This window comes from Neolamprologus multifasciatus, chromosome 7 (assembly GCF_963576455.1).
Source record: "Neolamprologus multifasciatus chromosome 7, fNeoMul1.2, whole genome shotgun sequence".
NCBI classification, from domain to species: domain Eukaryota; kingdom Metazoa; phylum Chordata; class Actinopteri; order Cichliformes; family Cichlidae; genus Neolamprologus; species Neolamprologus multifasciatus.
Genome location: NC_140445.1, coordinates 18154004 through 18168538, shown reverse-complemented (window position 1 = coordinate 18168538; position 14535 = coordinate 18154004). Strand labels below are relative to the sequence as shown.

Below are 14535 nucleotides of genomic sequence, written 5' to 3'. Positions count from 1 at the left end.
AGTAACTGACAGTGTAATGGGACCGCTTTATGTCTACATAGACATGCATCATGTGACTACATCACAATGGCATGACAAATACACATTTTCTCTAAAATTCAAAGGCATGTGTGTTTGACACAAGACTGTTTTTGCCTGTTCACTTTAGCTTTCTGTGAGCCTCGGTGTCTTGTATAAACAATGATCGTCATTAGGCAGTAATCACTGTCATTACTGTGTTGCTAATTAATTCCTGCAGTAAAAACAATAGAGCTGTGACTAACTTATTATCAGATATTCCACTGATGATATGCTCAATCAGTTGATTAACTGTCTAGTCATTAAGACATCGGGACAAAATGCACCTTATCAAAATTTCCCTGAGTAGGTTTGCAGTGATGCAAGTCTGCAACACACATGATTAAGAACGACTTATTAAAGCATCTCCTAATTTGTCCAAATAATACGTTTGGCCATATAAAGTTAATGATGAAACACTGCAGAAATAATGTGTTTAGTCTTCAGTGGAGTGCTAAATATTAAGTCCAATACATGTGATGTCTAAAATCCATCCATCCATCCTCTTCCACTTGTTCAGTTTAGGGTTGGAGGAGGTGGGCTGGACCCTGTCCGAGGTACCACAGGGCTGGACAGGTCGCTAATTTGTTGCAGGAGCAACACAAAGAGACGGACAACCATTCTCACTCACATTCACTCCTACGGCCAATTTAGAATCACTAGTTAACCTGAGAGAACCCACACTGCCCCTAATGACTCACTTTTTTTTAATCATTAAAAATAATAATAAAAATTAATAAAAAAATAAAGAAATAAAATATAGGAAAAAAGTATGAATATAATTTAAGTGAAAGCTCTAAAATGAGCAAGCAGGATGAACAAGGGTCTCCTTGGTAAATAAGGATTAAAGTGAGAGAAAGAGCACTCTGTCAACAACAACAATAAAACAAAAAAAGGTCAGAGTGACACGTAGAGTTATTTGAAAAGGATATCTGTAGTGTAGCTTCTTAATGAGGTCCTCTGGGGTTATAAAAGTCCTATATGTAGTCAGAAAGGCTTCACAGTACAAAACGAGATCTGTCGAGCAAGAACAGAGGGAAAAAGGCAGCGTGTTTCAGTCGATGTGCAGCCAGTGTTTTCGTCGATGTGCAGCCAGTGTTTTCAGTTACTTAATTAAAGCTGACAGCACATCATCAAACGTGAAGGGCTGACACGCTGCAAAAAACTGAACCGCAAAGAGACAGAAAGCTATTTAAAACACCGTTCAGAGGAAAAATAATAACACAGCAGTCGAATTTAAACAAGTACACATAAATCTGTCTTTGACTCTAATGGAAACGCACAGCTGTCAAAGCTGGCAAAACAAATCTGTGCCAGTGACCCAGAAACACAGTGACACACTGCACAACATAACGACTGCGATGCTTTGCGTGTGCTGTACTGTACCTTTGCGGTCTGTTTCTGTAGCGTGGACTAATAGGATGTCCCCTGATCCGGCGCGGACGTCGGGGCCGTCGTCATTCTGCGAATATTAAGTAGCGGGCGAGGTGCGGCAGAGAAATACGGAGGTGGGTGAGAGTGAAAGGAGGAGGAGGAGAAGAAGAAACGAGTGGTTAGACTTGGGATGGAGTGATGCAATCTAGCCCAAAATGAAGCACGCACATTTCCTTCCCCCTCCCCGACTCCTCCTGTCCTGCACCAGCTCCCTAACTGATGACGGAGAAAAAGTCTAGATCTGTGCGTGACAAAGATCGCCTCTGCTGCGATGTTTCTTGCACGACACCTCTAAATCTCAGCAAAGCTTTACACCTTTCCTCCTTACATTTCTGATCGCTCCCCGTCTCCTTTTTTAAAGCATTGCTGTCACACTGGCCCTAACCTTGCAGAGTGGCAAACAGCATTTTCACACATCTGTATCTCTGTATCTAACCCTCACACTGCACCACACAGGACAAAGGAGGAGGATGGAACAGCAGCAGAGCAGTCAATTTTTAGATCTGCAGTTTTGGAGACTGAACTCCAGAGGGCAGCCACGGCTGCTCTCGGGATCTGATTTCACATCTGAATGACTCACAGCGACCTTTTACCCTGAGCTGGACTAACAGGATGAAGCGTGCTTTGTACGCTGGTGCTGCTGCACACTTCTGTTGTTGGTGGATTTCTAAAAACAGCACGCCGGCCTCAAACAGCTGTCCCCTTACTTCTTGTTTTAGTGTTATCCTGCTCATGATCTCCTTGTGGTCTATGAGGGCGAGCTCGTCCACATCTTCTTCATCGCTCCCAGCTGAATCAGTTGCCTTTTGCCTTCTGAAAAACCACACACACACACACAGCCATCATCAAACATGTTCACACTGTGTGCTAGAGTGGAAACAACTGATTATTTTGCAAAACATATTTCACAGTTGTGCTAACTAGCTCATCCTTTCTGCAATACCTTTCCTTATCCTCTTTGTTATTGGTGGATGGCATCTGAGGGGTGGGGTCTTGAAGGACATCATCAGCCGCGATTGTGTCCTATTTGTGGAAAGGGGAAAAAAAATAAAAAATTAAATAAGCATCTGTAACAGCATCACTGATGAATGACCCCCACACAGCAACAGGAGGCTGCGTGGCTGTTGATGGCATCAGAGGGACCACTAGGACCTCATGCAACATGTTGCCAGAGCAGAAATGGTGAATGGTTTATCTCAAGGTTTACAAAGGATGTTGTCCCCATTAGTGCTGATGCAGATAAGGTGTAATGAGCTGGGGGGGGGGTCAAATAATGAAGCTTTCCTTTGTTGTGAGTAAGGAAGAACCCGACAGATGATACCCAAACCAGAACAACACCACAGGGTAGAAGCACCAAATGTAGAACCACAAACACAACCACACTTCCATACATCATCCTAATCCTTTGTTCTCTCTCCCTCTCTCTTTCTCACCTCACCCCAACATGCCTTAAAATCCCAAATGCACAAGCTGCCCCAAGGGAATACAAACACCACTGTACACGCACGCACATGCACTTGTCGCACATGCACAGGTGCACAACAACTGTTATGAGAAGTGTTACTGGAAACCATTGAGAATCCCTCAGCAGCGACATGTTAGGTGTTAGATTTGAACATGGTTAGACGCTTGTTACAGTTAAAGCGCAGCCAGTGAGAGAGAGAGAGAGAGAGAGGGGGGGGGGGGGGGGGGGGGGGGGTGGCGGCAATCAGCAGCCAGGCATTCATAACAACATACACAACATGGACATCTTTTTTCCCCCCACAGACACCAGCCAGAGCACACGAGTTCCTTGCAGGCAAAACCCTGTGAACCTCAAGTCATGCTCAGTCAGGTTTGGCCACGTTCACATTCCATCTCTTCGCCATCGCTCCAGGAGGTGAATCAATAAAAGCTGCTCGGCGCGCAACAGATGTGAGACTGACATCTGCCGACCGTCGCTTGAAACCCCTCCAATTGATTCATACCCCTGAAGTGATGGGGATGTGCAAATGGAATTGACCTTTCACCTCCCCACCCCGTGCCGGTCAGCTACTTACTCCGAGGGAGTGAGGCAGCTCCCCATTGGCCTGGCTGGATGAGTACAAGTTGACATACTCCCCCTCCCCGCCCTCGTCGTTCGCGCTCTCGCTCTATGGGAAGAGAGGAGGGACACAAACCGAGGCATGAGGGCGGCAGAGAGTGTTTGCTAAGGGTGGAGCAGACGCCGAGTGAGAATGTGTGGCTAAGGAGGAGAGATAGCAGTCTAGTCGAGGTCTGGCGCTCTACAGAGAGTGATGTGCTTTCTAGTTCTGCTTACTTGTGTCCACCAGGTGGCACTGGAGTGCGTTAGATACAAACAGGTAATAATATTTACTGGCAAGAAGAACATGCAGTGCAACATGCTCCACTGGGATTCTTTTAAGGACCAATAATCAGACAGCAGACAGCTTGTGAGCAGTGATAATGACAACAAGATACCACTAAGAGAATGAGTCACTGCGTTATTATTATATGAGCAACAATACTGTACGCCAAACAGCTGTGATCTAATACCAATCTTCCAGGGGAAGGGATCCAGCATCACATTTTTTCCCCCCTTTCAAATCTGTTTCACAGAGCTGGTTCAAAAGTATTCCTGCTTGAGCTTCCAACATCTGTCCTTCTTTTGTAAGCTCACCGCTGAGGTGTGGAGAGAGTCAGTGAGAGAAGACTCAGAAGGAAGACAGACAGCCATAGAACCCACTGAGCCAGCCAGGGAACCGTTGGGCCCGCCCCCGCTGCCATCCAGAATGGTGGCATTGGTCAAGGCAACCTGGTCCATGCTCTGTGATTGGTGGAAAAGAATGAAAGCAAGAAAGACGACAAAACAAAATGAAAAGGAAAAAAAAGAAAAAGACAGGTCTAAGAGATCAGAAAGAAGGAGGCAGAGCAGGTAGAAAAAGATTCTGCACAAAGGGAAAAAGACAGCGAGGGAGGGGGGTTGTTCACCTCATACCTCCAAAACTTCCATTAGCCTTTGACTATGGGAGTGATGTGCCTGAACATGAATTGCGCACACACACACACACACCTAAACTAAATACAACATAAACATTTCCAGAGGGTAACATGGAAACTATAAAAAAGGGCTTGGCTTAACAAGGACACGGATAAGCCAGCATCAGCTCTCAGTGTGCATCTATATTTCGACAAGCGATGTCTAAATGTTTGGTGGTTCATGTGGCCGCTAAATAGATGCCTGGCAGCAGGGAGGGAGCAGTAACTTGTTCTAACATGTTGCACATAGCAGCCCTGTCTCAGCATACCAGCACAGAGTGGTGCAAACACATAGATCACTGGCAAACACGCAGACAAATGAAATGGCACGCTCATGCACAGCCGAACAGAAACCGGAACCGAAGAATCTCATTCTTCTTTTACTTTGCAACGCAAATATCGAAAATCCTCCCAAAACTGAAATTCCTCTCCGCTCCTTTAACACGTCATCCCTCTCGACATATGCAAAGCTGCTTTCCTGGAAGGCTCCCCCCCCACCCCCCCACCTCCTTGACATTCCCCCAAAAACCATCATGCCCTGACGATTTGAGGAATGCAAACATTTCACAGAAACTGGCAAATGGGAGATGTGGAAGTGTGCATGTGTTTAGGAGAGAGAAAGGCGCTCCTAGCACGGAGGTGAGAGGGACAGGGTTAGTAGTCGAGAGGCTTCACGGTGGAGGGTGAAGTAGGAGGAGTGGAAGGAAGAGCAGTCGAAATGGAGAGAATGTGTTTTCCATCAGATCCATCTGCTGCTGCATTCCATTGGAGATACCCTGAGGGAGACCCACACCATGTCTCAGCGTGCCTCACACACTGAGGGGTCACCATGGGTCAACTCTCAAAAAAAATACTGACCGGAAGGCTGTAACACACATCCCAAATCTACTACAAAGTGCTTACTTGAACACAGCACTGATTAGCCTCAAGCTAACCCTTAAAGAAGAAGCTGATGGTTGAAATGAAACAAAAAAAGACCTGACACACTGTCATGTGATGTTCCGATGGGCTGCTTTGTACCTACAACTCAATAACTGAGGCACACTGAAAAGAAGAAAAGGATCAAATACAACCTGTACAGGAAGGCTTTGCACACAAACTCACAAGCTTTGCTAGCAAGAAGCTGCACACAACTATAACAAATTACTCCACAGACTCATTACCACGCAAAGCACACAATAATAAACAATATATATATTTTTTAAAGCAACAACAAAAATCACACAGTTAAAACAAATGCACGCATGGATGGGTGGAGCAGCAAATCTAACTGCACAGCAAACAAATCACAAACGCCCGAGGGTGTCACGTCAATGGTGCAGGCGTAGATGAACAAGACTGTATTTACATATGGAACACACACACAGGATCAAGCCACTCCTGGACACAGCATCCAGCCAGAGTGGAGAATGGAGAGTTCAAATGCACGGGGTGAAGGAGGGAAGGGAGGGGGGGAAGAGGGGGGGGGGAGACTTACCGTGGGTGTGGTCATAGACGCCTGGCCAATCAGGTAGGAGTTAGAAACCGATATGCTGAGGCCCAGCCCAGAGCCCGCCTCCTCCATTGCCGCCACAGACGGCTGGAGGTGGCAGGAGAGAGAGGAGGAGGAGGAAGAAGAAGGGGAAGAGGAGTGGGAGGCCTGAGAGGGAAACGAAGACAAAGAAAGAAAGAAAGAAAGAAAGAAAGAAAGAAAGAAAGAAAGAAAGAAAGAGTGAGAATAAGAGGGGGTTGAGGAGAGGTGCAGATGTGGAGAAAAAAGGGTGTTAAAAGAGAAAAAGAGAAGAGGGGACAGTTGATTACACTAGGAAGCGAGACTGTATTAGAGCAGATTTAATCAAAGGTCAGCGGTGGAGCAGTGAAGTTAAGTGGTAAAAGCGTAGGAGGTTTTTCTAGTACAGCTGAGAAGCATCAGCTCATTGGCTGCAGATGGAAATACAAGAGAAGGGAAATGTGTCTGATTATGAATCTTCTCTATTGTGTTTTCCTGGAAAACCTTAATTACTGCAGCACATGTGACGTGTTCAGGTTACACGGATTTATATTGACTCTGACAGCCCACTACACCTTTTGATGTCCTGAGCTTTAAGAGCTTTACAGAAACCAGGCCAGCTGCAACACGCTCTAAACGGAGCCAATATGATCCGCTCTAGTTTTTTTTTTCCCCCACCCATTTCCTTATCCACACGGCGGGTGAATTGACTTTTTTTTTTTTGCAAAGCCCTGTAAAGTTGCCAAAGCGTGTAAGCCTGGAACATGGGTTTATGGAGGAGGCAAACAGGCTTAGTCCACTGGGCCATGAGCTCATCAAGTCCAAAACACGAGGCCAGATTAGGCCTAGGGGGCAGGAAGGCGGAGATGAGCGCGGCACGACTGTATGCTCAGACAAAAGAGTGATAAAAATAAAAGTTGGGCGCCTGGCTCAAAAATACACAGGGGTCGATGGCAGAAAGGGGACAGCGGATGAAGGTGGTGGGTCTGGGTAGGCAGCCATTCAGCCACAAAGTCTGTTTCTCTCTCTGTGAATTTGTACTGTACCCCGGAGAAGCATATCATCTGCTTACTGTCCACAAATGCGCAGTCATATTTGTAGACAAAAGACGATTGTGTTTCTGGAAATGTGGCAAAATGTGGATCATCTACCGTGAACACAAAATATTTATAAAGCTCTCTAGCGGTGATCGTTAAACATTTAATAAAAGTAACATTAAAGGCCCCCAAAAAACCCTTGTTTTAAAAATCAAAACATTTTCACCACTACATAAAAATGCAGGCGCCAAAAACTCAGCTGATCTGCTTCACTAGGACTGTGTTCGCCACCTCATAACTGCCATTAAACTACAATCCAAAAGCTGTTAAAGTGTGACTGGTGCACAAAAAGCCCCTCTTAATTTAAAGTCGTTAGAGAAGCACAGAGAAAATAACTAAGATCACATGGAAAGTAACCAATAATGTTCCAGGTTTGGTAGTATATAATGTGCTAGTGTGAGAACGCATTGCTTGATAGCAGTGTGCCCTTCTTTTGCTGCGACTTATCCTGGTGTGTGTCTCCTCCACTCTCTCCCCACTGACTCATTGTCAGACGGTTGTCTCAATTAACCCAGACGCCGACCCAGATTAAGATAAGTGGTCTGGATCTGATAAAGGCCGGTCTTATCTCCAACTAACAACCAAACACCTCCATGTATGTGCAGATGTCTGCTGCGGTTACAGAAATGGAGAGAGAAGAAAGAGAGGGAGTCGAATAGGTGAGGAAGATAACAAGAGAAGAGGAGGCTTGAGAGAAAATTGATGAGGATTACCGCTGGAATGCACTTGCAGCTACTCTTTGCTTCCTGCCGGCAGGGACCACCACCGCTGCAGACGGCTTGTTTGTATTCTTCACACGGCTCGCGACGCTTTTTAGCAATTCAAGGTGTAATTTCATAAATTGCAGTTTCATCAATGAACACTTCACCGCTTCAAAGTTTTGCTCTAAACGGAACTGAATGATTTCAGGAATTTAAATTACAGCTTTGCTCACCCGGCCCAAATGAGCAAACCCGGCTATTTTATCTGCTTCAGGCCTTGAGAATTTATGAGATGTGGCGAAATATTAAACGAGCTCGGGGTCGCGGCCCTTTGAAGTAGAGAGGTCTCTTACCAGTTGTCTTTGCTTTGGTGGCAAAGCCGGGGGCTGCACCGGCTCGTGCACTGAGTCGGTGCTGCTGAAGGAGTCGTTGAAGCCGTAGACCTCCTGGAAGCGCTTGTTGCGCTGTTCATAGATGCTTTCGCTCTGCGGCATCTGGTAGAAGACAGAGGGCTGTGGCTCCGAGTAGTCTTCCACAAACTGCATGTATTGAAGGACTGGAGGAAAGAGATTGAGTCGATTAGGAAACATGCGTTGTTTATTTTGCGTAAGGTTCCAACTTTAAGAAAAAATAGTTATTATTATTCTCTCGCTCTCTTCCAAAGTGTGTCTTTTGTCTCATCTTCTTCTCCCCATCCCCAACCAGTCACAGCAGCTGGCTGCCCTACCATAGGCCTCTTTCTGCTTGAGGTTCCTTCCTGTTAAAACAGAGTTTTTCCTTCCAGCTGTTGCCAAGAGCGTTCTCATAGGGGGTCATTTGACTGTTGTGATTTTCTCTGTATTACTGTAAAGTAATACAATTTGAAAGCAATTTGACATGAACCTTGACGTCTACAACAAGTGTAAATAATCAGTATTGCTCATGCAAGATGGGAGATATAAAATACAAGAGATCTAAAAAGGAAAAAAAAACGTAAGCGTGTCACAGCGAAGTGCTGAGCAACCACACAATAACATTTTTCATTAAACTCCGTCTGGGTGGTTAACACCCTGGTGATTCAGACATTTTGCTAAAAATGTCCTAAAGCCCATGAATGCATCACTATGACATCATCAGTTATTTTCCTGGGTTTGACAAAGCTCCTCGAATGACGCAAACCTTATTATATAGTGATTCTCACTGGGTTAACAGTAGTGTGCATATACTGCGCTTTACATCAACCAGGACTCTGGAATGTGATTAAAAAAGCAGGAAGGGCAGTCTGCTGCTGGGAATGACATAATACAGTAGCATGAGAGGAAGTGATGTAGCAGTCGGGCGAGGAAGTGACCATCCACTGCCCTCTGTGCCCCTGGAGCCGAACCCATTGTAGCACATCCTGGTGTTCACTTCCTGCCTCTATTCACAGAGGAATATTTCCTTGACATAAACTGCGGTGCAACAAGTGGATGACAAAGTGCACTGAGCGTCCTTTTCCAAATCTCGACTTCAGTCTTTAACCTTTAATCTTACTTTACTCATTTAAAGGTCGTCCTTCTTTCTAGACCTAACCGCTGCATCATAATGTCTCCTGCCCCTTTTCTTCCCCCCTCACTTACTGTGTTTGCTTTTCTTTTCTGGCAGTGGCGGTGGGCTGGCAGGGACATCTGCATTGTCACTGGCAACGTACTGGGAAACAAACACGCCCCCATTTGTTTGGGGCATGGGTGAGATGGGTGTGAAAAGGGGGAACGGTGGCGTGGGATGAAGTTCCTCTTCTGACAGGTTGTCGTACTGCGAGGGGAATCGCTCATACAGCACCCTGGACCCACTGTCGGAGAAGGACGACGTTTGGGTGCTGCGCCGCTTCTTCATCGGCAGGGCAGGGGGTGCGCTGATGCGGGAGGACTGTAAGGGGTTAGTCTGATTGGGCTGGGGGGTCCAGTAATCTTGGTGCTGGGGTGGGGGAGCGCTGAAGCGTGGATGCGAGGGGTGCTGTCCAGGAACGGGGGAAGAGGACTCACTGTGAGACTCGGGCAGGGGGCTGAGGCACCCCCCAACTGGTATTGGGGGCAGGTTTTCCCCAGCTGACAAGTCCTGGTGGAGGAAGTCATAATCTGGGTCGTAGTGATCTGTGTTGTCTGCAAAGATAAAGAGAAGATGATTTTTATTTACATTACATTTTATTTTTTTTATTTAGTTCTTCATACTTCATCAACAACTAGTGTTGAAAATATTAAGGAACTCACCCCCTTTAGTCAATTATAATAGCAGGAGCTAACACAGCATAATTACCTCACAGTTGAACTGTTGACTGTTTTTTTTACTTTTCTGTCAACTATTTGTGCAAAGAAATGCACAGATTTTTCCTGATTTTGTACATTGTTAACATTTAAATATGCACCCATCTTTAGTATTTTGTGCAAGCAATTTGACCAGCATAAGAAATAAAATAAGCAATTCAGCGCTGAATAGCTGGACTTCTTACCGAGCGTCTCACAGCTGGTGTTCCGAGAACACTGCCCGCTGTCCTGCTCTATGGAAGAAAGCTGTTCGTCGGATTTGCTGAGTTTCCCCATGCTGCTGCACGGTGAAAGACGGGGAGAGTCGCCACCGTACGAGTGGCTTCCCCCAGAGAAACGCCTCTGAAGGAACTCCTGTTCATAATCCTGTTGTTGCAGAGACACTGAAAGGTTAGTTTACTTCCTACAAATACATACTGCATTCAGGGTTTTAAAGTAAACTAATGGGATGCTATAATACAGTGCTGTGCAAAAGTCCTGAACCATTATTTTCTATTGGTATTTTGTAGGAAAATGGGAAACAGGTGCAGTGATTTATTGAAACGTGCAAACATACATGAAAATACAGTACACAAAGCAAAAATGGAGGTTGTACAATTTGAACAAGTATATATAATATGACTTGATATACTTGATCACAGCCTGAACTCTCTTTGGCAAAGTTTCCTTCTGATTCCTTTAAGTAGTCTTCAGGAATAGTTCCCCAGGCTTCTCAAAGGACATTCAAAGCTCTTCTTTGGATGTTGGCTGCCTTTTGTTGCATTCTCAGTCAGGATGATCCCACACTGCTTTAATAAAGTTGAAGTCTGGACTCCATGACTGATAGTGTGTTTGGGATCGTTGTTATGCTGAAAATGAAGCTGCTGCCAATCAGATGCTTTCCAGATGGTGTTGTTTGATGGATCAGAATCTGACTGCACTTTTCTGTGTTCATAATTCCATCCGTTTTGACAAGATCTCTAACACCACTGGCTGAAATGCAGCCCCAAACCATTACAGATGGCAGTAACATGTTTTGCAGACGGCTGTAGACCCTCACCTCTTGTGACTTTCTCTCATGTACATACCAATGACAACTGGAATACATAATTTCAAATTTGGATTAATTACCCCATTTGACATGTTACCACTAATTTTCAGTCCACTTCTTGTGTAACGTGGCATCCGTCAGCCATTTCTCCCTGTCCTCCTTCATTATAAATGGCACCATCCTTCCACTGAGACCATTTGTGATGAGACTTCAGCAAAGCAGACCGATGAACTGAATGGCAGGGTACTGTTTCAGGTCTTTGCTGGATTCTTTCTTATTTCTTAAGGACACGACTTTCAGATACTCCACACCAGGTTTTCAACAAATAGATGTTTGGACTCACCTTGTTGGTGAAAAAAACAAAAATTCTATTTTATGCCTTAAAAAAACAGAGCAAAACAAAAGAAAAAACTATTCATATTAAAATGGTCAGGTACAAGGACTGGATTGAAAAAGAGTGAAAAAACAGCCATAGAAGTCTGGAGAACTAATGCTCAAAATGACAAGAAATTCAGGTGCCTTGGAAGCAAAATATAAGGAAATGAGGGGTGACTCAAGAGCTTTGCACAGTACTGTAGATCACTGGACGTTAAAGCCTCACCTGTCTGTGGTCACTACACGGGAGGCTGGAGCCACGGCTCATCGGGGCGACCACTGCCACTGGTGTAGGTGAAGGGGCCGACTGTCGCTTCTTAGGAGGAAGAGCTGGTGGAGGACTACAGACGGATAAATGGAGAACAGCAGAATAAAAAAAAGAAAGAAAGAAAAACAGGAACAATGAGCGTTTTGTCTCAAAGTTAAAAAAAAAAGGTCAATCAGGCAAGCACGTGGAACACGCGGTTCCTGACATGTATGCGCACACACACACACATAAAAAACAACAACAAAAAGATGTATATATACATGAACACACACACATTATCATCCCTCCTCTGGACAGTGAGATGAAAAGTGAGAGTGTTTCATGTTAGGCTCTCTCCTGCTTGTCAAACCTAAATTCTCTCAGTGAGTTAATATCATCCAAATGAGGCGACGAGCGAACAGAAGCGACCATGACATGGAGGCCAGCGAAAAAGGACACTTCATAGGGTCAGTCATACACTCTCATGCACTGGGCGGTCTTCTGATTGGATGGGAAGGTCTTCAGGGAATACTCAGGATGACACAAACTTTAAAACAACGCAACCATGCAAATCAAAAAGCACTTTCATCCAATCCAGAAGTTTTATGGGGAAGGGGGGAGGGGTGGGATGTTATTATGGAGACAGATGATCCTAAGGGGCTAACATACTTCTCCTTCTGAGAGGGTCTCCTTTGGCCAGCCTCGGCACTCAACTGTGCTCTGTTCCCAGAATCCAAAAAATGGGAAAAAAAATAAATAAATACAAAAAAAAATGACAGACACAGCAGAGAGAGTAAGGAACGAAGAGCAACAAACAAACTACTGATTCAGATTTTTAAGGCTCGAGTATAAAAAGTCTTAATAGTTCAAACCTCAAAGAAAACCTCTTTGAATTCCATACCACAAAAGCTTCCTTTACTCCTTATTTGTTACTCGTGACACAACTTGAGAAAAAAGACGAGTTACACTGAAACAGCTGCAACGAATAAATGCTTTGTGGCGACGGTACAAATGGTCACAAAATAGTTTCGGTGACCTCTGACCGCACAGCCTCAAAGCTACCAGACAAAAATAAGGCGACAGGAAATCCTTTGGTTTCTACGGACTTTATTGCCACAGCGAACGCTTCAGCAACGTCTGCTCAGCTGGGAGAAGTATTGATACTGTAGCCCTGCTCACTTAAACACAGAGAATCCGCAATATCACACCCGCAGCTGGAGCGCTTTCACCCTCACCTGAGCTCAGCCATTTTGGCTTCCGGTAGTGGGGGTTTGGGAGGTGCTACTTCCACGTCTGGTACTTCAGGGGCAGCTTCCACAGGAGCGGCTGCCAGAGCCGGCTTACTCGAGACCTCCTGCTCCCGATCTATCAGGGGCATCTCTGCTGACACGCTGCTGCGTACGTAAAGAAAAAAAAGCAGATTGAGTGACGGGACGTACTCGGAGCGCTTGAATCTTCGTAATCCTGCGAGTGTGCTCTGCGCTCACCTCTCGGCTGTGACAGCAGGTGCTGCTGGTTTATTAGGTGTGGTAGGTGACGGCTGTTCCTGCTTCTCTATGGTCAGCTTCACCAGCTCCTGTTCACAGACAGACAACGCAGCCAGTCTCAGTCTCCTCTGAAAACTCCACTTTAGCACACTGCCACATCATTTTCAGCACAGGGCCCATACCTTTACTCCATCCAGCACCGCTTTGATGACATTGGTGACAGAAGCCACATTTTCCTTATCGTCCAAGTCAATCCCGTCAAGCATCACCTGGTCGGCCCAGCGGATAAGGTTGGCCAAACTCTGATATACGCGGCTGTGGCAAGATGACAGCGCCGAACTGTTTGACGAGAAGAGGAATTCGGGGGGGGGGGTTGGGTTGGTGGTGTACAGTGCAGATATGAAGCACATCATGCACAGGAGGGGAGAGCAAAAGTGAGGAAGGAGAATGATCCAAGAGGGCACAACAGCAAGGCGTGAGGAAGGAGAAGGAGGAGGGGGAACATGTTAGGCTGCAAGTGAGAAAAATCACAGAAATAAGACACATTCTATCTACTGTCTATCAACAAACATTTTTGGGGGGATTGGTTGGAATTGCTTAGGCTACAAGCTTGAGGCTAGGAATAAGGCTGCTAGAGCTCACAGGAGAATGTAGGGAAGTGGGTGTTGTTTCACCATTGAGCAAATCATACTTTGAGACTTAACACTAAGGTGTGGCAATGGCCTGTACCAACACGCAGCGACTGATTCACAGTGCAGGAATATCCTTCCAATGTCTCTGCACGGCTTAGTCCTTAAGCGAGTGGGAGAGAACTGAAGCTATAGAAGTAGGGAGATGGTGGATTGGACAAGTATGGGACGTAGATCACGCTAGAGCTGAGGAGATCTAGAGTGATTATAATTCATGTGGCTGACTAGACTTTGTATATACTAATACAGTTTTAGCAAATAAGCTCTCTACTTAACTCTCACTGGAGTTACATCTATTTGACTCAAATTAAATTAAATCCCTGAAACCAAATACACCGCACATGTAGCCAACGGAAAATCGGTTTTAATCGCTAAAATGGAAACTTAACAGATAATATTATGAAACAATATTTACTTACTGTAGCTTATTTGCCAAAAGACATTCAACTTAGAGCTGTAAAGTAACTATAATGTAAACTTTTACTGGGATCTATTGAGATTTGGACTCGGTAAGATTGAGTTCAAATCTTAAAATATGGCTGCTGCTCAGTTTTCCAGCAACAATCCATCAACTGCTTCTAAACACAGTGCTCTGACCTTTGACCTCCGTACTTCATCTGTAACGATGG

At 45.3% G+C, this 14535-nt stretch overlaps 1 protein-coding gene across 9 annotated transcripts in view; it reads right to left on the bottom strand.

Moving 5' to 3' along the window:
- The window catches only part of rapgef1b (Rap guanine nucleotide exchange factor (GEF) 1b), a 50873-nt gene that overhangs the window by 7089 nt on the left and 29249 nt on the right, over positions 1 to 14535 (bottom strand). For 3 of the 9 annotated variants that reach the window (XM_085166620.1, XM_085166623.1, XM_085166626.1), the window contains 15 exons: positions 13400 to 13556; positions 13218 to 13306; positions 12966 to 13124; positions 12400 to 12450; positions 11710 to 11824; positions 10264 to 10444; positions 9395 to 9916; positions 8150 to 8352; positions 5987 to 6148; positions 4151 to 4297; positions 3531 to 3623; positions 2435 to 2514; positions 2199 to 2304; positions 1444 to 1519; positions 990 to 1074 (listed from right to left, as the gene is read on the bottom strand). In XM_085166620.1, the coding sequence (XP_085022746.1) occupies positions 990 to 1074; positions 1444 to 1519; positions 2199 to 2304; positions 2435 to 2514; positions 3531 to 3623; positions 4151 to 4297; positions 5987 to 6148; positions 8150 to 8352; positions 9395 to 9916; positions 10264 to 10444; positions 11710 to 11824; positions 12400 to 12450; positions 12966 to 13124; positions 13218 to 13306; positions 13400 to 13556 (2226 nt within the window). Of the gene's footprint in view, positions 1 to 989; positions 1075 to 1443; positions 1520 to 2198; positions 2305 to 2434; positions 2515 to 3530; positions 3624 to 4150; positions 4298 to 5986; positions 6149 to 8149; positions 8353 to 9394; positions 9917 to 10263; positions 10445 to 11709; positions 11825 to 12399; positions 12451 to 12965; positions 13125 to 13217; positions 13307 to 13399; positions 13557 to 14503; positions 14524 to 14535 lie in introns of all 9 variants that reach the window. The other 6 variants (XM_085166627.1, XM_085166621.1, XM_085166624.1 and 3 more) reach the window with 6 other exon arrangements.